Raw genomic sequence first — 23,408 nt, 5'->3', positions numbered from 1 at the left:
CACGAGCAGTCGGTTAACACATATTTTGTATGTTACACATGTTATACTCTGCATTCTTACAAGAAAGTAAGCTAGAGAAAAGAAAATGTTAATACCAATGTCACAATAAAGAGAAAGTACATTTGCAATACTGCCCTGCATCTGTCGAAAAAAACGTGAACCTGTGCGGTTCAAAGGTCAGCCATTGCTTCATTTTCTACTAAGAATAAAAATTAAGGAAATTGTAGATGTTATTTAGCAAAAAATAAATTCAACAGCTTTCAGGAAGGCCAAAAATATCCATTAAAACTTTGAAAAACTTAACCATAAAAATGACACAGGAGAACCCATGGACATAGTTGATTTCTGAGTTCAAAGGTCCCAGCTGAAGCCTTTCACAGGGGCTATTAACACAGCCTAGCAGGTAAGAAACCCAAAATGCTTCGTTCTCTATGAGGGTACAGCCACAAATGCAAGGAATAACGTAAGTGGACTGTTCACAAGTTCCAAATTTGTGGCCCACACTGAGAAACAAGTGTCTCTTAAAAGGGAATAGACTACGAGCCATTAAGGTCCACTTTTGGCTAGAAAAGACGAAGCACTATGAATAGCCTTTATTAAGAATGTAGTACTAAGTTAAATATATTCCAGGTCTTGGGAGCTCTTTTTACTATTTCAAAAGAGTTTAACAGAAATCATGTATTTAGCTGTGACGAGGCCACACAGGCCAAATACAAATAATTCCTGTCACTGGAATTAAATCAGCACAATACAGGGCCCCTGGGTGGCTCAGTGGTTGAGCATCTGCCTTCGGCTCAGCTCATGATCCCGGGGTCCTGGGATCGAGTCCCACATCGGGCTCCCCACGGGAAGCCTGCTTCCTTCTCCCTCTGCCTGTGTCTCTGGCCCTCTCTCTTTCGGTCTCTCATGAATACATAAATAAAATCTTTAAAATCAATCAATCAGTACAATAATATTTCTATTACCCTGATTAGGATTTGATTGGCAGTTACATAGGACTTTATTAAATAGAAATTGTGGAACTTATGAAATGTGTATTGCTTGGGAGAGAAAAATTTCTCAAAAATAGGGGGTTCACGAGTTAAAAAGATACAGGAGAAATTTGACAGTAAAAACTTGGGGAACAGTAATTTAAGATTCTAAGGGATTGAGATTCTCCTAAAATAGACTGAGCACTGCTGTGTGCTGAGTGCTGTGCAAGCTGCTTTCATGTGTGTTCCGGATCTTAATTCTCACTAAGACTTAGGAATTGTTACACGCATTGTATCCACAGGAGGACCCGAAGCTCAGAGGAATCAGGACCAGCTCAAGGCTACAGAATTAGTCAGTAGAAGATTCTGGCCCCACATTCAGGCCTTTTGACATTCTGTGATCACAATGCCATCCTCTTTGGTTAGTTTAGAATAAGTTTGCATTTCTGGCCACCACTGTTCTCTTTTTATTTGGACCTGATGCTAGGAATTCTGTCTTTTCCCTTTTGGCCAGTTATGCCAAACTTGGATGGTTTTGCCCCTTCTTGGTTCATACACTCACTCGCTAAAACATTTTTTTTGAGCACTGAAAACCCAAACAGACAGTAGAAATAAAAATGAAAAAAAGAAAGATCTAATCCCTTATGGTGTGTCCGTGTAGATTCATGGATTGAACAGAGGTATCGCTCTGGTGGGGGGTTGATGGTGGCAGGTGGAACACAGGGTGGGGATGGGGGTCAGATGGAAACTCTGCACCTTCCTCTCAATATTGCCAGGTACCTAAGACGGCTCTCAAGAACATCTTTTGCAAAGTAAGAAATTAATTTAAAGATTATTTAAGAAACATAAATTTACTGTCTTGTCAAGGAGGATAGCTGATGTGGACAGTAGATGCCCTGATGCAGCAGCAGGAGAAGGGCTGTCCACGGCAGACAGGTGAGGCAGGGAAAGCCCAGAATTTTGCGCTCATCCTTAAGGACTGATAGCAGCCAGGGAGACAAAGAAGTTTCATCATTTTGGTGAAAAGTAGTGAGCATGGGATGCCTGGGTGGCTCAGTGGTTGAGGTTGAGCGTCTGCCTTTGGCTCAGGTCATGATCCTGGAGTCCTGGGATCGAGTCCCGCATCAGGCTGCCTTCTCATTGGGGAGCCTGCTTCTCCCTCTGCCTGTATCTCTGCCTCTCTCTGTGTGTCTCTCATGAATAAATAAATATAATCTTAAAAAAAGAAGGGAAGGAAGAAAGAAAAGCAATGAGCATATGGGGAGACACTCAGGATTAAAGCACCAGGCCACATTATAAGAAGTTGCAACAAGGTGGGAAATGACTGCACGTGTTAAGGTAAATAGTTTAGGGGCACCTGGGTGGCACAGTCTGGTTAAGCATCCAACCCTTGGTTTGGGCTCAGGTCGTGAACTCAGGGTCACGAGATCGAGCCCCACATCAGGCTCTGCGCTTAGCAAGGCATCTGCTTGAGATTCTCTCTCCCCCTCGGCCCCTCCCTCCACCTCTTTCTCTTAAAAGCAAATAAACAAATCTTTAAAACAACAACAGCAAAGGTAAATAGCTTAAACTTTCTCCTCAAAGCTGTGGGGATGCCATAAAAGACTAAGGCAGGGAAGCAGAAAGATGAAATTTGCCTGATTTGTACCAAGATGTCAGTTTAAAAAAAAATTAACATTATATTCAGGCATCTCTGATGTGACAACCCTTCTATCAACAGCCAAAAAAATGCTCCAGGCCCAACTCTCCAATATTCTGAACAAGCCAACTAAAAATAATTTGACACCAAGCTTTGGAAGTGATCAGTTTAGATGAAACTCTTTAATAAACCTTTGATTCAGTTCAACAAATATTTGTCTAGCACTTCTGTTTGGAAGGCCCTGAATTACGGCATTTCATTTCACAGTGTTTTAATACAGGGCACTCTAAAAATAAGTAAATATTCAAATACATACAAGAAACTTAAAAAAAAACTCCGATCATTCAAAACCAAAAATAATTACGTATTTCACTAAAGGAATTGCCATAGCATTTTAAAAATAAATTTATCTTACACTGTTAATTTTTATTTATATCATCGGAGTGTAACCAACTTTTTAGTAATGCCTTCACTGGGACTGTATTGACAGCCACTTGCTTAACGTGTGTAGCATTTTTCAAAAAGCAATTTAAAAGTTGTCATCAGTTTCTTTCCAAGCTACTTTATTTGTCTTCTCCTATGACTTATTTTGTTTTCTCCCTATGAAATCACCCTCAGTCTAATATTTTCCCCTTTGAGTTTTCTTGTTCCTTCATGTACTTCTGTTTGTCCTCTATGACTCCTCTCAGGTGGCACCACCTCCAGGAAGCCCTCCCTGACTTGCCCACACTGACATAGCTGCCCCTTCTCTGGGCTCTCGGCACCCTGGATATTTACCATGGCACCTCACACACTACTGAAGCCACTGCTTTACTTGTTTATTTTCATAATTAGATCATGAGCTCCTTAAGAGCCCAGACCTCTTTTTCTATCTCTATAGCTGCAGGGTGCAGTAATGGTGAAGAAAGGAAGGGAGAGAAATAAAACAAACTGTGTTTCTATTTTCTCCACCATTTCTCTCTTCCTTCCTCCTCATTTCATGTCTTCCTATTATTTCTCCCCAACTACCAATACAACATCTTTATCCTCCTCTTCTTGGTTCCAGCACACATCATGATTTTTAATCTCTCCCTTGAGGTCCTTCTGATTGCAAAGATGCTGATCTGGGGCATGAGGGGCACAGGCTTAGGAATTGTTGCTCCTTGGCATTGCAAAGAAGGGGTTTGTTTTAACAGGCCCTGGATTCATCTCTATTATATCTCTTCTGTGTTTTAGCTGGGGACTTTGAACATGCATTAGCTTTGCATAGTTTTCAGTCTTCGCAGCTGGGTAAACAGACTTTCTGCAACAGCCTGGATAAAATGGCAAGCTCAAGGGGAAAATCTTCACCTTTAAATTAAAAAAAAAAAAAAAAGAAAGAAAGAAAAAAAAAACCTTCTTCACGGCCACGATTGGGGAATAGTAACACCTGAGAGCACCTGAGGGGAATGGTGTGTGTCCTGACTGTGGAAAACCCAGCTGATGACAAGAACATGCAGCTGCCTTCCTGAGTGAGCCTGGCTGCGCTCAGAAAGGAGCATCAAACTGTAGTTAGCAAGAATAACAGAAAAGTGAGGTAAGTGACTGACATTTCTGGTAGACCTTCAAAAAACACGTATAAATTCCATAGGAGAACACCAAGGTGACTGTAGTTAACAATACTGTGTATCTGAAGGAAAGTAGATGTTAAAACTTCACAAGAAAAAAAATTGTGACCTTGTGAGGTGATGAATGTTACCTAACGTAATTGCGATGATCATTTTGCAATACCCATAAATACCGAATCATTATGTGTTGTACACCTTAAGTTGTACAATGTTATATGTCAAGTATATCTCAGTAAAACTGGGGAAAAATGGATCTTCAGGATACATAGAAAATAGTAGTTGCTGAGAAGCAAATTCACTTTCTGATGAAAATTCCTTTATTTCACAGGTTTAAGAAACGACTCTATTGTAACTTTTACAACACGATTTGCTGGCCATCTCCCCCCACTCTCTCCCTGGACCGACATCCCTCTACTCTCTCTCTCTCTGGACACACATCTTCTCTCTCTCTCTCTCTCTCTCTCTCTGGGCCCACCTCTTCCCACTCTTCCTTTTGATCCCTGAGCTCCAGGCTCATTTTCCTCCCTGCTACTCCTCCAACTCCCAGCCATGCACCTGCTGCCCAGAAAGCTTCTCCCAGTCATCTGCAGGTCCCTTCCCCGACCTCCATCAGGATTTATTTATTTATTTATTTATTTATTTATTTATTTATTTAATGATAGAGAGAGAGAGAGAGAGAGGCAGAGACATAGGCAGAGGGAGAAGCAGGCTCCATCACCGGGAGCCCGACGTGGGATTCGATCCCGGGTCTCCAGGATCGCGCCCTGGGCCAAAGGCAGGCGCCAAACCGCTGCACCACCCAGGGATCCCTCCATCAGGATTTAGCTCAAATTCACTTTATCAGAGAGTCCCTCCCTGACTGGCTTAAATGGAACCGCCGGCCTCACAACCAACTTGACCAACTTTCAGCACTGCTCATTTTCCTTCCCTGCATTCTTTTTCACCAACTTACTTTGTTTCATTTAATTCTCTATCCCTAGTGCTCAATAAATATGTATTGAGTAAGTAAAGACACAGTAACATTTCATGGACCACTTCAGGGAGGCAATACAACATGTGGGAAGGATACACAGCCTTTTGAATTCTTACCAACTATTCGCTACGTACCTAACCCTCCCTGTGCTTCAGAATATTCATTTGTAAAGTGGGAATAAGCTTCTCTGGCTAGTAGTAAAGGCATCTAATAAATGCTAGCTCCTCTCCTTCCTTTCTCCCTGTGTCCTTTCTGTGGTTGGGAGTCAGCGTGTCCGTGATTCACCGGTCCTGAGACAGCTGTCAAATGAAAGGAACGGTGCGTTCAGCACACCTTGGACAGTATCAACCCCAGAGTTGAAGCTGATTTTGGTTGTGTTTGATAACTGGTAGGCTAGATCTGAGGCCCGCAAGGACATCTTCTTTTCGGAAAGTGTTGTCATCTGACTGGGACCCCAAATGGAGACATCTGAGGATGGTTTCAGGAAGCTGTAGAATGGACCCTGAAACATGACTATGTTTCAGAATAACAGTAAGTCTGGGAAGTGTTCCAGAAAGAGAACAGAAGACACAGAATGGGAGTGTGGCCATGGCAGGGGCTTTATGCTGAGAAAAAGGTAGAAAGAAAAGATGGTGTCACACTGGGGAAGACGATGAGGTCAAACAAAAAAGGCCAGATTTATTCCTGTAACAGAGAGCCACTGAATATTTTGAATATTTCATAAAAAAACATAGAATCCTATCATGGAAATGACACATGTTTTGAATGTTCACAAGAGACTTTTGAAAGCTGAGCACTGAAGGGTGCTGGTGGATCCAGTGACATCTGTTCAGCAAAACCAAGGACAAGGTTGTAAATGGGAACAGAACACATCCTGATCTTCCCTGCTCATCACTGTTTGATCCACCAGGCAGAAGAGACTTGAGGTGGAAGAGACGGAAGGGCCACTAACCACAAGAGAGCACCCAAAGCCATCAACACGCTAGCACGGGAGAGCATGGATGCTGGCCTGCTCTGGGCCCGCGGGCTCCCTGCGGTCTGTGTTTGAAGGACCTATGACAGCATCACCTCCCCTATCAACTTTCCTCTCCCAGGCTGCCCCTCATCTCTTCCATGTGATTTACTTCCTTATTCCTTGTGAAGTCTGAATAAAAGACCTAAGAATCTTAAAGGCTCCAAAATGATGCAATTTCCACTTCTGCGTGTCTATAAGAGGAGAAAGAAAAAGTTGGCAGATTATTTCATTCACCCCAAAGAGAGAAAACAGAAACTAATCGGTGACAGATGTGCTGAAAGTCTTTCTACCGTGGAATTCTACAACAGGATTTAGCAAGGAACTGATGTTTTGGGACCCAGGAAACCGATAACTTTGTGATTCCCAGCTTCACTATAAAAGTGCCAGCAGCTAAAGAACAAGATGACACTTGTATCTGATGAGGTTTTCTATTTTCCTTGGGTCTACTCTTCTCACAGCATGGAGATGATCTATTTAGAGTATCAAAGAGCTTTTGATAAGGTTCTCACAAATGCCTATTATTGAAACTGGGTAACCACGGTGTGAAAGGAAAAAGTCCTATCAATGAATTAAATGGATTAAAACACTGCTTGAGAGGTGAAGGGGCAAAAAGCAGAAATAATGCTTTTATTAATGGCCAGTTCTCATGCGGGGAAAGGTTAATGATTGAGGGCTCTTAGGCTTCGTGGTAGAATCAGATTGATAGTTCACTAACGACCAGGACAGGGGAGCTCCAGCCTCATTCCCGTGTTCTCCACAGATAGGCCCACACAGAGCCCCCATTGATCAAAGAGCATAAGGCACATGGAGGAGATGCAAGCAGGGCAGAGAAGTGCCTGTCGTCCAGAGATGCCCAAATACCAAGGGGTCCAAAATAAAAATCACGATAGCAGAATTTTATTGTCTAGGAATTTTGATACATACTACAGAGAAATACAAGGGCCCTTTCAAAAGACAAGATATGATATTGGAACAAAAGGACTTAATTTATGGGCACTATGAGAAAAAAAAATGTTCCGCACTGAAGAATTTCAGCATTTGGGCATTTAGAGCCACAAAAACCACGATGCCTACTCTGTAGATGGAGAAGTTTAGATGTAAACAAAAGTGAAACTGGTAGGAAAGATTAAGAATTAGTACCCTTTTTGGAGGGAGAACTCAAAAGATTTGAGACAGGTTTTAACAAAAACATAACCCTACATGAATGGAATAATCTGGAAATCAAATACTCTAATTGCTTAAATTAATACTTTATGACCCATAACTCCATCTAGCATTTTCAAAACATCATCACAACAAACTTCATAGCAGAGCTTTAACCTTTTTTTGTCTCCGTTTCCTCATCTGTAAAATGGGAATAGAATTTACCTCACAAGATGACTATAAGGGCTAAATGGGATGACATGTAGAGCATTTGAACAGCAAAGGTAAAACCAAAAATGTTCAATTATTTTTGTTTTTAGTATTGTTATTATTAGAACTTAAAATAGACCAAACCCAAATACTTACGTGTTGTAGAGAAGCAATCTCTTTCGAGCCATTGCGATTTTTCTTATTTATATCATTGTTATGAGTCAGTGCTTAATAAGACACATAAAATGCTTTCAAATAAAGAAAAAGCAAGCTTTAAAATACCTTTCCACTAATGCATTTTGTCAAATGGAAGAGAATTACAAGTTAATCTAAGTAAGGCAAAAAAAGAACACACACATACACACACACACACACACACCCCTCACACCGAGCAATTGCTAATGACATATTAATTCTCCAATGTACTAATAGTGGAGCCAAGCTTACCGTGCAGATAGTATTTTGATAAGCTCCTTTCTATTCTGTACACGAAGGTGATTAGTTTTATACTTGGGGTCATCAATCAGTTCAGGCAAATTCAAGATCTAAAAAGGGAAAATAATTTTAGTATATAATTCAGATTTTTCGTGTACCTGCCTGTGAGTGCAAGTGTTCGGGTCCTACTAACATGCTCCCCAGGACCATTCCTTGCTGACCTTTATGCTTCCAGACAAAGGCATAGGGAGCAAGAAAGGAATATGAAGGGAAGGATCATGCAATTAGGATTGAGTTTGCCATTTATGAGACGTTTTTGCTACATTCGAGTTTGTGCCTACATATGCGAGCACAGAGCAAGAGTTATCAGATTCCCCATAATAAGTCTTGTCTAGAGAGAGTAGGTAAAGAGATACAGAATTGGAAAGAACTGACCTAATTCTGAGAACCGATATCATAAGTACATGTCTGCACTTACGCGAAGCCCATAATCAACATATATCTTGTAGGTACATTCACTTATTTGTTCCACATGTAAATAAAATAATATTATCTGTCCCAGAAGTCCTATCCAGGATGTTGTACAAGGTGCTAAAATAAAGGAAAAGCATATACATTTGCCCCAAATGCTCACCATTAAAACAATGTCAAATTAAAAGATATTCTTCCTATAGAAGTGTCACTATTTTTCTTTAATATGTCTCCCTAAAGGAATACCAAATAGAAATGCTTTTATATACTTCCTCTTTTGCTCCTCCTCAATAAAGGGAAAATCTATCTTGCAAGTCCCTTTGGACATCTTGCAATTTTAACAAGACCATAATGAAAGTACCAAGTGGATTTGGAATGGAAAAGAAGTTTTATAAAGAATGTGTGGAGGCAGTGTTTGGCAGTTGTGTTGGAAAGTCAGAAGGAGCATTTATGGGCTTGGGGCAGGCCATGTGGCCTACAGAAAGCTTCACTACCTTTAGTAATGCATTTGCTTTAAGTATAAACATTTAATGGTTTCATTTGTTTCCCACAGTTTAAATAAAATCAATCCATTAATCATCCCACGAAGGACAGAGAAGTGAAGAAGGTCCCCTGGAGTAAAGAGAGCATCTCCACAGTGTCATTTCTCTTTCAGGTGGTTCACTTATTCATTTCCTGTAGGAATAATAAAGACAGCACTACTCCCCCAGATTTTTAAAAAGTGACACTGCATAGAGCGACCTTTCTAAAAACTGCCCTGCCACCACACCTGATCCCAGAAGTGGCCTCCAGGCTTGTCCAGGAATGGAAACCCACCCTCCCTCCCTAAGAGTGAATACGTTATTTCCAGAAGGAGCAAGTCCCTTCACCAAATCATGGGTTAAACCTGTAAATCTGGCCTCACCCAGAAATAGTAGGGGCTGCATTAAAACAAACTGTTCAGTGATTGTACTCGGTGGTAACCGGAACATCCTCAGATGTCGTTCTCTGACTTTGACTCGTCACCTCTTTTCTCTGTGAAAGTTAGTATGGAAGAGTGGGTCAAAGTAATTATGGCTCTGCCTTCAGCCATGCTGCCATTCACAGTGCTTCTAGAGAGGCTGCTGCACGAGCTGTGATCACAACCATCCCTTACGTGCTTGAAAAAGTGTCGCCTGAGGTGGAATGATTCAGTGTCAGTGAAAGTGTTTGACATACTGAGCACCAAATACATGTGAGGTATTCCAACGAGGTGCTATTCCCTCCCCGCAAAGAAATAATGAAGTGTGTGTTTGTTCAAAGAAGAAGGATGGGAAAGAGGGAGGGAGGGAGAGATGTCTTTAATTAACCTTCATTTCCTACGAACATCTCTATTGGACATAGAGTTCCGGGTTGACAGTTTGGTGCCAGTTGGCTCTAGGCTCCCGGTTTCAGGCCAAAAAAATGTGCAGTTCACTGAGTCTGTGTTCTCCCACAGGTAATATATCATTTTCCTCTGGGTGCCTTCAAAACTTTTTCCTTGGTCTTTCATTTTCAGTGGGAAGTCTTGGGTATGTTTAGGCGTGTGTTCACTTGGGTTTATCTTATTTGGGGTTTGCTGAAAGTATTAAATCTGTAGGTTTTTATCTTTGGCCAAGTTTGGGAAGTTTTCAGCAATTATGTCTTCAAATATTTCTTAAGCATGTACTCCTACCCTCTCCTCCTGGGATTACAAGGACATTGGTGTTAGACTTTCTGTTTTTGTCCCACAGGCTCCTAGACTCCTGAAGGCCTGTTCTTTCCTTCTTTCTTTCTTTCTTTCTTTCTTTCTTTCTTTCTTTCTTTCTTTCTTTCTTTCTTTTTTTCTTTTTCTCTTTCTTTCTTTCTTTCTTTCTTTCTTTCTTTCTTTCTTTCTTTCCTTCATGTTCTGGGAGGGGACCGTCTTTTTTCTCTTTATTGTTCTACTTATCCATCCTTGAGTTCCATGACCATCTCCTCTGTCATCTCCATTGTGTTATCGGGATTATCCAGCGAGGGGTTTCTTTTTATATTTGGTGGTCATATTTTTTGGTTCTACAATTTCCAGTTGGTTCTTCCTCCTATCTTCTATTTCTTTGCTGGACATTCCTCCTTTCCCATTTATTTCAATGGTGTCTGTGATGCCTGTTGGAGCATTTCTGTAATAGCTGTTTTAAAGTCTTTGTAAGTTAATTCCGACATCTGTGTCCTCTTGGCATTGGCATTTATTGACTGTCTTTTCTCATGCAAGCTCTGGTTCTTCATATGCTGAGTAATTTGGATTGCATCCTGGATGTTTCAAATATTATAGTATAAGCCTCTGGGCCTTATTTAAATCCTACAGCAAAATTTTATTGTTATCATTTTTAGCAAGCAGTTGATCTAATTAGGTCCAGGCTGCAAGCCCCTACCCACCTGCCCGTGTGCTTTGGTTCTAGACTTAGTTCCACTCCCGAAGCCCTGGCAGTGCTGTCCAAGTCTGCCCCAGATGTGCCCCACTTGATGGTCACGCTGCCACCTGGGCAGTCATCTGTTCACAAACTTCCTTCTCAACTTCTTTGGTGTGCTGGTTAGGATCAGATCAGCATATGTGTGGCTCAGGGGTGAGCTCATGAGTTCACAAACACCTTCCAGGGTGGCTTTCTGAAGCTCATCCCCCTCTGAGGGCTCTCTCAGGTTCCCTGAGGCTCCCCGTTGGTTAGCTGACTTCCAGGGTGGAGGCCAAGCAATAGGAGGACAGAGGAAAAGCAACAAGGGTTCACCCACCTATTTGGGGGGATTACAGCTCAGAGATAAAGAGGAAAGTTCTCCTTCCTCAGATCCTGTTAGATCTGTTTAGATCCTGTATAGATCCTGTTCATCTGCCGCTGCCACTATAGGGTTGTTCGTGGCATAGGACTCAAGAAAACAGACAGGGAGAGAAGATGCAGGATTCCCACACTCTCTCTGCTATCAGAACTCACTTTTGGGCTCCTCACTCCAGGAAAGAAGGGTATCTCCTAGGGCTCAGCTCTGTCTCCTAGTTTCCACTCTACATTTTAGGCTGTGCTGTATCCATGTAAGGAAATAATTGTAGAGACAACTGAGCCTGGGTGGCTCAGTGCTTGAGCATCTGCCTTTAGCTCAGGTCATGATCCCAGGATCCTGGGATCAAGTCCTGCATCAGGCTCCCTCTGCCCATGTCTCTGCCTCTCTCTGTGTCTCTCATGAATAAATAAATAAAATCTTAAAAAAAAAAAAAGAAGACTGGTAAACTTACTGCTGATCTAGAGGTATTTTATTCTTTTTTTTTTTTAATTCTAGTGTTCTTCCTCAATTCTCTCCCTACTACTTACTTTTCAGCACCACCCTAGACATGCTCCACACATTCTCTTCCAGGTTTTATCACTGTGTTCAGTGGGAGAGATAGGGAGAAGTATGCTTACTCTATCTTACCCAGAACCAGAATCTCCGAACCTAATTTTTATAGAGGCCATTTATTAAGCACATACTGTGAGCCAGGATTGGACTGAGCATGTTACTACTTATTCATTCTGACTCTTACAAAACCCCAGAAGTTATATGTTAGCATAGTTATGTGTTCTAATCTTCATTTTATTGGGAAAACACAGAAACTTAGCAGAGATTAAGTGTCAGACCAGAGGTCACCTGACTAGTTTCAAGGCTCACAGTATGCCTTGGAATTATGCTATAATGTCCTCGGACCACCTGCTCCAAAATCAACTACAATGCTTATCAAAATTGAAGTTTCCTGTACCCCACCTCAGACATACTAAGTCCAAATCTTTGGGAATGAGGCTCAAGGAGATTTCCTATGCATGTTAAAGTTGAGAACCAATGCATATTGCCTCCAATAAAAGAAACTCTCAGTCTAAATGACTTTTAAAAGGATGTCAATGTACTTCAAATAGGAATACCCATTAGTGTTGGCATCAATCAGCTTAAAATAGCTTACATATGCTCATGTTCCCTACTCTTCTGTATCATGTTAAGAGACATAAAATAGGATTTGCTGTAAGCCAAGGTTCACTTTATATGCAGAAAGATTTTTCTGAACCCCAAGCCTTGAACCCATTGCTCTTGTTCTCACTCTAATTCCTGACAATAAGAACTCCTTAATAGGACCCGTCCCCAAGAAGTATTATTCAGCTGGTATATCAAATTCCATTTTGGAAAGAGATTAGGCCTAAGTAAATTCTACTCATTCATCACAGACAATACTGCTGTATTTCTCTCGAGGAGGGAGAGCTGCCCTATCTTTCATTATGGACCTTACTGGGAAAAAGATCAGCTGATGGACTTACTGGGGACCTCATCTCCTATAAGGCCAGTTTGAATGACAAGCCCCTCAATAAAAGGTAAATCTGAACAACAACAAAAAAAATTCTTAGAAGAAACCCACTATGTATGGAATAAGGAAAAGGATAGTTTTTCTTAGGTTAAAGGTTCTTAGGGCCAGTTTACACATAAGGATATAAAAAGTCAATCAGCTTGCAATGTTTGCTCAAGATGTAAATGACATGAATAACATTAAAAATCCTCTGCACATAAAACTTTTCTTCTGAGTATCTCAAAGAATTTGATAGACATTGTCTTAATGGCTTATAAGAGGGATTATCATTCCTCACTCACATATGGAGAAACAAAGTCATGTATGCCATTCTCAAAGGCCCTCTGATGGTCTACTTTTAAACAAATGTATCATAACACACCATCACCATAAGTCATATTTGAGTACTTAGACTTATGGCAAATATTCTGCTTTGAAATAAAAATCTTTTTCAGAAAATGTTCTTATGGATATTTATGAGAAAGTTCAAAAGTTTCAAACTGATCAGCAGTAATGAATCAAAAATAAAAAGAATTCAGTACAGTTATTTTCAACAGTGAAGAATATGTCAACCAGTAATTTCTCCCCCCCACCCCATCCACCACCCCCCTCTCTGGAGAGACAAAACTCCAAAACATATGGCCCAGGAAGAAAATCTGTACTCATTTATAGCAATGAACTGGCTTTTACATCTCTGCAGCTAGAGTACGCAAATGACTTCACAGGCAACGGCTTCCGTATGTTTCATATTTTTAACATTGACCGTTCATAATAAAGATTCTTTGATCCCAGATCAAATGTTTGAATCGATTTTCTCTACACTTACTCAGAGTCACCGCTATGAAAGCTCTCCTCTTTCCCACCTCAGATGTTCCAGCCCTTTCTGCAGAAGGGCTCCATTTGTCACCTTCTCTGCGGTACTTTCCACCCCTTTACTGTGGTTTTTAGCTGTGTTCATTAACCGTTCATACAAAAGAGGCACAGCAATAAATAATTTTTGTACATAACAAGTTAACGGCAATAAATAAAGTTCCCCTGAGGAATTCACAGGCATCTTTAATGAAGCTGAAAAGTCAGAGTAAGTGGTATGTGTGATTAGTACAAGAAAATAAACTCCCCATCAAAAAAAACATCTTCAATAGGTGAGACCTCTCCCTACCTGTCAGAGAAATTAAAAGAAAAACTTATATACATTTTTTAAAGCTAGATTCGATTTCTGGGATTAGAACTGGGAAAAGCAAATAGGAACCTAAAGACTTAAATAAAAACAAACAAAACCCCAAAAATCTAGGTAAGTAGTAAAAACATCAAAAAAATTTTAAGTGATGCCAAGAACTTAAAATCTCCAACATAAAATTATTTTACGTGACTCCAAGGCCTTTTTAAAAAATCTTGTTGAGAGGAGCACCTGAGTGGCTTAGTGGTTGAGCATCTGCTTTTGGCTCAGGGCATGATCCCGGGGTTCTGGGATCAAGTCCCACATCAAGCTCCCTGGAGGGAGCCTGCTTCTTCTGCCTATGTCTCTGCCTCTCTTTCTGTGTCTCTCATGAATAAATAAGTAACATTTTTTAAAATATAAAAAAATAAAATAAAAATCTTGTTGAGAAGCAATATTTTTAATGTAATATTAACTTAATAACTTAAAACATGAACTCTGCAGAAAGGTAATCATTAAACAAAGGCTAATTTGAAAAAAAAAGTTTAGTTTTCTAGGGGTTAATATAATAAATTTGGTATCACATTATATTTGAGCCTAATTAGATCTCAGGTTGTTACAGAGGGAATAAAGAAAAAAAGGGGATCCATAAGTGCCTCAGCGGTTGAGTGTCTGCCTTCAGCTCAGGGCATGATCCTAGAGTCTCCGGATCAAGTCCCACGTAGGGCTCTCTCTGCAGGGAGCCTGCTTCTCCTTCTGCCTGTGTCTCTGCCTCTGTGTGTGTGTGTGTGTGTGTGTGTGTGTGTGTGCGCGTGTGTGTGTTTCTCATGAATAAATAAATAAAATCTTTTTTTAAAAAAAAGGAAAGTGAAAAGAAAAAATATCCTGGTATTAAAAATCCCTTTAAAATGAATTATTTTTGTTTCCTGTTTTTCACTGGACTGATAGATCATTTTGGAGGATAATTGAGACTACTATGTACTATAGTACATTTCAGAATACAGCCAGGTACCTCAAAAAAAAAAAAAAAGGCAGAATGCTAATTCAGACCATGTCCTTAGCACTTATGAGTATAAAAAGGGCACACTGTTAAGGGTGAAGGCAGGTGGTCTTAAGTTGGCGATAAACTTAACAACATTGTTCTAGGCAAAAGTGAACTTTCCTGGCTTTGTACAAAGTGAGTTATTGCACAGATCATCTGCCTATCCCAGGGATTACACATTACCTTGCACACAGTAGCAAACTGTTGGTTATTTCCTACTCCAACCACAAGAAATCCATCCTTGGTTTTAAAAGCCTAAAATAAATAAATTAATTAATACATACATACATACATATATACATACATACGTATATAAATATATAATTTTATATATTAAAAATACCACAAGTTAGCTTTAATTTCTAAAAGTTCTATATAGAAAGTATGCTCTAAAGCAACATTATTAATAAAATCCATATCAATCAATTAGTATATTTTGCTCTTATATTTGCATAGTTATTTTCATTTGGGATTTTCAAAGCACTTCTTGGCTCTTCTACCAGCTGTTGTAACACTGCATGAGTGGCTTGGAAAAATAAAGAAAATACTAAACTAAATCAGTTTTGTTATATTAGCATAATATGAAATTCTATATTGATTATAGTATGGATTACTGTTGGGCTTTTCTAAACTTTTGTGTTTTGTTTGTTTCCAGTTCTCCATGGAGGGCAAAGACCAAGAAGGTACATTGCTTTCTATAAAGTGTAAGAAGAATAAAAGGAAGGAAGGAAGGAAGGAAGGAAGGAAGGAAGGAAGGAAGGAAGGAAGGAAGGAAGGAAGGAAGGAAATGAGGAGAAGGAGAAAGAGAAGATGGGTAAGCTGATACATTTTGTCTTTGAAGATCTCAGATGTAAACTCTTGGACAATTATCACTTTTCAGTAAGTGACAATGGACACATCTGGATCTCTGCACCTCATGTGGTTTTATGTACCTGAAAATGTTTGCTGCTTCTAGGAGCCATATTCGTTTGAGCAGTAACAAGAATACCAGAGTCCTAGGTCCTCTGTAGAACTCCCTTCTCCACATATGATCACAGTGCTGGTTGGAGGACCCAAACTTTACCGTCAGAAGGCCTTAGTCCCACTTTCCTTAAGTAAAGGAGTTCCTGTAAGTTTCCTTCCTAAGTAAAAATTGTTCTGTATTTTCACCTCCTCTTTCTTCACTTATTCCTGTCTCTGAGATAGATGACTTCTATCTTCTTTGCCAGGGCTTGCTCCTATGCTAAGCCTGTTCCCACCTTCACTCATATCCTTCAGAACCCTGCTCAATCATTTTTAATCTCTTCATTCCCACTGGGTCCCTTTTTTTCTGCCTACATTTAGGCTTGTGGCTACACTAACAATATAAGCAGCAAGAAAACAAAATTTCCATCAGTCCTGATGCCTTTCTCAAGCTATCTTGAAATTTTCTTCCTCTCCTCCATCTCTAAATGATATAAAAATTCCACCTGCCTGTATTTCTTCATGAACACCACATTCCAATGCCGTCTGTCATCAAGATACTTATTCTATCACTACACTGAAACTATTCTTTCTTGACCTCATTAATTGGTACTGTTAACCATCCCTTCCTCCAGGAACCCGTCTTATCTCTAGGATCCATCTGAGTCCATGTCTAATATCTCTCTGACCTGTATTCCACCTGTATTCCATGCCCCCCTTTTTAGGATTATTTTCTCCTTAGCCTTCAGCATTCCTTAAGGATCTGTATGTGGTCTTTCACTACACTTGCTTCTAATGGTAGCCACTAGCCACATGTGGCTATTGAATTTAAATAAACTAAAATTAAATTAGCTGGTCACAAAAGACCACATAGTGTTTGCATTTGTATGAAATGTCCAAAATAGGCAAATCCACAGAGATAGAAAGATTAGCAGCCACACTGGGCTGACAAAATTGGGAGAATTTGGGGAGTGACTACTAATGAGTACTCGGTTTCTTGTGGGGGTGATGAAAATGTTCTAAAATTGTGGTAATGGTTGGACAATTCTGCGAATACACTAAAAATCACTGAATTCTACACTTTAAATGGACGAATTATGTGACATGTGAATTATATTCCAATAGAGATGTTATTAAGAAACAGCTCCACAGACACACTAGCTACGTGTCACGCACTCAATAGCCACAGGTGGCTAGTAGCAGCCGTATCAGCACAGATGAAGGGCATTTCTGTCATCACAGAAAGTCCTGCTGTGCGGTGCTGGGAGATTGAAGCTGGTAGTTTGTAGGTTTTCTTTTTATTCTCCTGCTAGGCCTAACATGATACCTGAAAAATGTTAGGCAATGAATAAGTGGTTATAAAATGCAATGAATCTCTCAGACACCTGCTTCCATATAATAGAATTGTGGTTAAAATGGATCTCAAGCAAAACACTATAATAGGGTTTATTCTATTTACATTTTTGCTTGATTTGGTAATGAATGCTACTAAAAAGATAACACATGATCCCTGTTCACAGCGAAATGCAAAGTTAGTGTTATAAATAATGCAATAGTGTTTCTCAAACTATAGAAAGGGAATTTGCAATGGAGATGTGAGTGAGGGGCAAAAGATCTTGAGCAGAGATGTCTCAACAAACTATTGATAACTATGAAGGTACACAGGTAGACTGTTCGCTCGGGTGTTGAGTTTGGTTTGGTTGCAGTTTTTCCAAGAAAAACTGAGTTGGGGAGTAGATAAGCAACGTGAAGTAACAATGTGTGTTATCAAGTATAATGTAAGAAAAGATTTTCAAAATTTTAGATTAATGACGTGATATTCAGCAAGTTTACATTTTGAGAGATCCTCATTTCCTTTTAATTAATAAAGACGTGTTTCTTCCTTTAAGCCTTAACTATACCATGAAATATATGCTTACCAATATACAACTTTCAAAATTTTGAGGAGAGAACTAGTTAATGATTATAGGAAAATGAAGATTGAATAGTAGCTGAGCCACCAAACTCAATTAAAGATTACCAAATAGATTTATAAGGATGAAGGTAAGATTGGGTTCTTTAAACACTTACTTGCTCCCTGTTACTATTATTACAGTGTTTATTCAATGAATATGTTTTAAATAAAAACTTAAAAAAAAAAATACTGTTGGCTGAAGACTGAATAATTACGTCTCCCCAAGCTTCACATGTTGAAATTCTAACCCCAGTATGATGGTATTCGGAGTGTGGAAATTAAGAAAGGGAAACCTCACTAAAGTGGAGTCAGGAGACTAGAAGGAAAAGTCCTATGACTCGGTGTCAATTACAAGAACTGTCGATTACAGACCCCAACAGGAAAATCATCAACAGGAAAGAATGATCGATTCCACAGGAAAATATGTACACTTGACCCATGAACAGTGCCAATGCCCCAATCCACACCTGAAAATCCACATATAACTTTTGACTCTCCAAAAATTTAACTATGATGCCTGGGTGACTCAGTGGTTGAGTGTCTGCCTTTGGCTCAGGTCATGATCCTGGACTCCTGGGATCAAGTCCCACATCAGGCTCCCCGCAAGGATCCTGCTTCTCCCTCTGTCCATGTCTCTGCCTCTCTCTCTGTGTCTCTCATGAATAAATAAATAAAATTTAATTTAAAAAAGCTTAACTACTGATAGCCTATTGTTGATCATAAGCCTCACCAGTAACACAAATAGTCAATTAGCATATTTTATATCTTATATGTATTCTATACCATATTCTAATGATAAAGGATATTAGAGAAAATAAAATGTTATGAAGAAAGTCATAAGGAAGAGAAAATACATTTATAGTACTGTGCTATACTTAATGAAAAATTTCCAAGTATAAGTGGACTGTACAGACAGTTCAAACCCATGTTATTCAAGGGCTACCTGTCCATTAAATCCTCTACAAGAAATCATCTGCCCCTGCAACCCAGCCAATGAGAAACCATCAACACCTTGAACTCTTGCTTTTCCTCAAAGGACTTTCACTCGAAACAAACCCTCCCAACCTCCTCCTTAATCTCCATAGAATAACATTCCTCTCCCTTTTTGGTTGAACTTGTCTATGGTTTTGCCATAGCTTCATGTCCTGAGTTGCAGTTCTCTGTTATTCCCAAATAAACCCATTTTTGCTAGAAAAATAAATGACAATTTTGTTTTTAAGATTAACAGGCCAAGAACATGGCCATCTGTGAAACTCAAAGGAGGTCCTCACCAGATAACAAATTGCTGGTGCGGTGCCTTGATCTTGGACTTCCCAGCCTCAAGCACTGTAAGAAATAAATGTCTGTTGTTTAAGCCACCTAGACTATTCTATTCTTCATAGCAGCACAAATGGATTAAGAAATTGGTACTGAGAAGTGGGGTGCTGCTATAACAAATATCAAAAAATGTGCAAGCTATTTAGAACCAGGTAGAGGCTGGGAGAGATCTGAGGTTCATGCTAGAAAAAAGTCTACATTGCTGTGAACAGCCTGTTCTGAGCTATTGAGAGCTCAGAGAGAAAAGAGGAGAACTGTAGAGAAAGTCTCAATCTTCTCAGAGAAACATAAGGAATGCCAAACAGAAAGTTTAGAAATATGGACAGGAAAGGCCATTTTGATGAGGTCTCAGATGGAAATAAGGAACATGTGTTTGGAAACTGGAGGAAAGGCAATCCTTGTTATAAAGTGACAAAGAACTGAACTGAATTGTGTTCATGCTCTAATGTTCTGTGGAAGGTAGGACTGTGCAAGTGATGAAATTAGGTATTTCGCTGAAGATATTCTAAGCAAAATGTTGAAGATACAGCTTTGCTCCTTCTGACTGCTTATAGTACAATGTGAAAAAAAGAGATTACTAAAAGAATTGTTGAGGAAAAAGGAAGTAGAAGCTGAAAATCTGGAAAATTTGTGGTCCATCCATATTGCAAAATATGAGAAAGCATGGTCAGAAGAAAACACTAAGGAAGTAGTCAAGTAACGGACTGAGAAGGAGATGTCCTTTGGTAAGTAAATGAGTAAATAAATACAGCTATTAGAAATGACAAATACCCACCATTTGCTTCAACGTGGATGGAACTGGAGGGTATTATGCTGAGTGAAGTAAGTCAGTCGGAGAAGGACAAACATTATATGTTCTCATTCATTTGGGGAATATAAATAATAGTGAAAGGGAAAATAAGGGAAGGGAGAAGAAATGTGTGGGAAATATCAGAAACGGAGACAGAACGTAAAGACTGCTAACTCTGGGAAACGAACTAGGGGTGGTAGAAGGGGAGGAGGGCGGGGGGTGGGAGTGAATGGGTGACGGGCACTGGGTGTTATTCTGTATGTTAGTAAATTGAACACCAATAAAAAAAAAATGAGTAAATAAATATTCAGACAATGCAATTATTCCACACTAGAAAGAAAGGCATTATCAAGCCATGAGAGACATGGAGGAATCTTAAGTGCATATTACTTTTTTAAAGATTTTATTTATTTATTCATGAGAGACACACAGGCAGAGGGAGAAGCAGGCTCTATGCAGGGAGCCTGACGTGGGACTCGATCCCAGGACCCCAGGATTACTCCCTGGGCCGAAGGCAGGCGCCAAACTGATGAGCCACCCAGGCATCCCCTTAAATGCATATTACTAAATAAAGGAAGCCAAGCTTTTAGACTACATACTGTATGATCCCAGCTTTATGACATTCTGAAAAAGGCAAAACTATAGAGACACTGAAAGTATCAGTGGTTGCCAGGGATTGGGAGGAGGAAGAGATAAATACTCAGAACATACTGGATTTTTAGGGCAGTGAAAATACTCTGTATGATACCACCATGATGTCTACATGTCATTATACATTTGTCCAAACCCACGGAACGCACAACACCGAGATGTGTGTTGTGAACTTTAATGTAAACTGCAGACTTTGGATGATTATACTAAGTCAGTGTAGGTATGTCAATTACAATAAATGTAACACTCTGGTGAGGGATGTTGATATTGGGGGGAGGCTGTGCATGTGTAGGGAAGGAGGTGTACGGAAAATCTCTGTACCTTCTGTTAAATTTTTTTCTGAACCTAAAACTGCTCTAAAAACTAACATTTCTTTTTTCTTAAAAAAAAAAAAAAGACAGCAGGAAGCATCTTTGTTACGATGATAATGTTCTGTATCTTGACTATGTCAATATCAATATCCTGACTGTGATATTGTACAGTGTGTTTTGTACAATGTTACTAATGGAGTCAATTTGGTAATGGGTACACAAGATCCATTTGTATTATTTCTTAAAATATATATGAATCTACAATTATCTCAAAAAAATAAGTTTAGTTTTTTTTAAAAGATTTTATTTATTTATTCATGAGAGACCAGAGAGAGAGAGAGAGAGGCAGAGACTCAGGAGGGAGAAGCAGGTTCCATGGAGGGAGCCCGACGTGGGACTCGATCCCAGGTCTCCAGGATCACACCCTGGGCTGAAGGCAGTGCCAAACCACTGAGCCACCTAGGCTGCCCTAAGTTTAATTTTTTTTAAGTGATGGTGTATTAGTTTCGGGCCCTGACATCAGAGATGGAAAGAAAGAGATTCAATAAATATTTAGAGCTGCATTATTTACAATAGCCAAATTACAGTAGCAGCCCAAATGCCCATCAACTGATGAATGGATAAAGAAGATATGGCATGGGGTGCCTGGGGGGCTAGTCAGTTAAGTGTCTGCCTTCTGCTCAAGTCATGATCCCAGAGCCCTAAGATTGAGCCCCACATCAGATTCCCTGTTCAGCAGCAAGTCTGCTTCTCCCTCTTCCTCTCCCTCTGTGATCTGTCACACTCTTGCTCTCTCTCAAATAAAACATAAAATCTTTAAAAAAAGAAGATATGGCGCACACGTGTGTGCACACACACACACACACACACAATGAATGATTCAGCCATAAAAAAGAATCAAACCTTGCCATTTACAATGACATGGATGGAGTTAAAGAGTATAATGCTAAGTGAAATAAGTCAAAGAAAGACAAATACTGTATGATTTCACACATATGTGGAATTTAAGAAACAAAACAAATGAGCAAAGGGAAAAAGAGAGAGGGGGAAGCAAACCAAGAAACTGACTCTTAACTATGGAGAACAAAATGATGGTTACCAGAGGGGAGGGAGGTGCAGAATGGGTGAAGAAGGGGTTTAAGGAGTGCCCCTGTCATGAGGAACAGTAGGTGATATATGGAGTTTTTGAATCATTATATTATACACCTGAAACTAATATAATACTTTATGTTAATTAACTGAAACAAAAATAAAAACTTTTAGAAAAGATTTAGCTGGTAAAATCTGCTATCGTTGGTAATGACTTGAATGTGATGGTCAAAAGCTGAAGACTGGGGGAGAGCAAGATGTCATGGGTGACATTTAGGTTACTGAGGAGCTTTTGAAATACTCCTTTGGAAATTCCAAGGGAACAGAATTTGAAGAGCAGATGAAAGTCTGAACTGTAGATGAAACCTGAGAGTCATTCATTATAATCTGTAACGGAAGCCATCACATAGATGAAGTCATTTGGGAAGAGAGTTCAACTGTAGAATAGGGAAAAAGGAGGTGGGGGGAGCTGGGGGATGAATCTGAAGGTCACCCTCATCTCAAGTCCAAGTAGAAGAGGAGTTAGCCACTAGTCTAAGAGGAGGACCAAAGAATGCCACCAAAGTAGTTATTCATTACCTCAGCAATGCTGTTCTGGTGTCACAGTGTGGACCAGATGAACTTTGAAGTGAATCAAGGACTAAGTAACAGGGAATGGGGAGAGCACATGAGAACATCTATTTAAGAAACCTGGTTGGGAAGGAGAAGAATAAGCACAGCACTGAGAAGACAGAATGAGCACATGTCGGCCGGCACCATGTTTGGTTTGGTGGTGGGGAGCTGAGGAAGTTCCCTCTAGCTGCTTCTACTTTCTTATAAATAAGGAGTGAGGTCATCAACTGAGAGTAGGGTTGGGACATATTGGATTGAAAAGAGTGGCTAAGTTCTTTTCTTTTTTTAAGAATTGTATTTATTTATTTGACAGAGAGGGTACACAAGCACACAGCAGGGGGGAATGGCAGGCAGAGGGAGAGGAAGAAACAGACTTCCTGCAAAGCCCAATGCAAGATTCGATCCCAGGTCCCTGGGATCATGACCTGAGTCAAAGGCAGACCCTTAACTGACTGAATCACCTGGGCACCCAAGAGTGGCTAAGTTCTGATGTATCACTGAAGAGACTGGGACAGCAGAGTGACCAGATATACAGAATTGTGCTGAAAGCCCAACTGAGTGATATTCTCCATCATCTCACAGTTACAGACATAGAATAAATGGATATTTGCATTGACTAATAAATAACAAAAACATATAGATGCAGGGAAATCAGAAAACTTGGCCAAAATGTTCCTGGATGATGAGCCATGGATTATCTGGATATGGAAGGAGGTGGCAAAGATAGGAGGACGTTATCGACAGGGCAGAGGTGTCAGTGGATAAGAAATCCTGATGAAGGGATCCCTGGGTGGC

At 39.9% G+C, this 23,408-nt stretch overlaps 1 protein-coding gene across 2 annotated transcripts in view; it reads right to left on the bottom strand.

The window, feature by feature from the left end:
* The window catches only part of SUGCT (succinyl-CoA:glutarate-CoA transferase), a 714,296-nt gene that overhangs the window by 394,864 nt on the left and 296,024 nt on the right, over nucleotides 1-23,408 (bottom strand). For both annotated transcript variants that reach the window (XM_072791643.1, XM_072791644.1), the window contains 2 exons: nucleotides 15,131-15,202; nucleotides 7,985-8,082 (listed from right to left, as the gene is read on the bottom strand). In XM_072791643.1, the coding sequence (XP_072647744.1) occupies nucleotides 7,985-8,082; nucleotides 15,131-15,202 (170 nt within the window). The remainder of the gene's footprint in view (nucleotides 1-7,984; nucleotides 8,083-15,130; nucleotides 15,203-23,408) is intronic.

Source organism: Canis lupus, chromosome 21 (genome assembly GCF_048164855.1).
Source record: "Canis lupus baileyi chromosome 21, mCanLup2.hap1, whole genome shotgun sequence".
NCBI classification, from domain to species: Eukaryota; Metazoa; Chordata; class Mammalia; order Carnivora; family Canidae; genus Canis; species Canis lupus.
The sequence above is the reverse complement of the archived record's forward strand: the minus strand, read 5'-3'. Positions and strand labels throughout refer to the sequence as shown.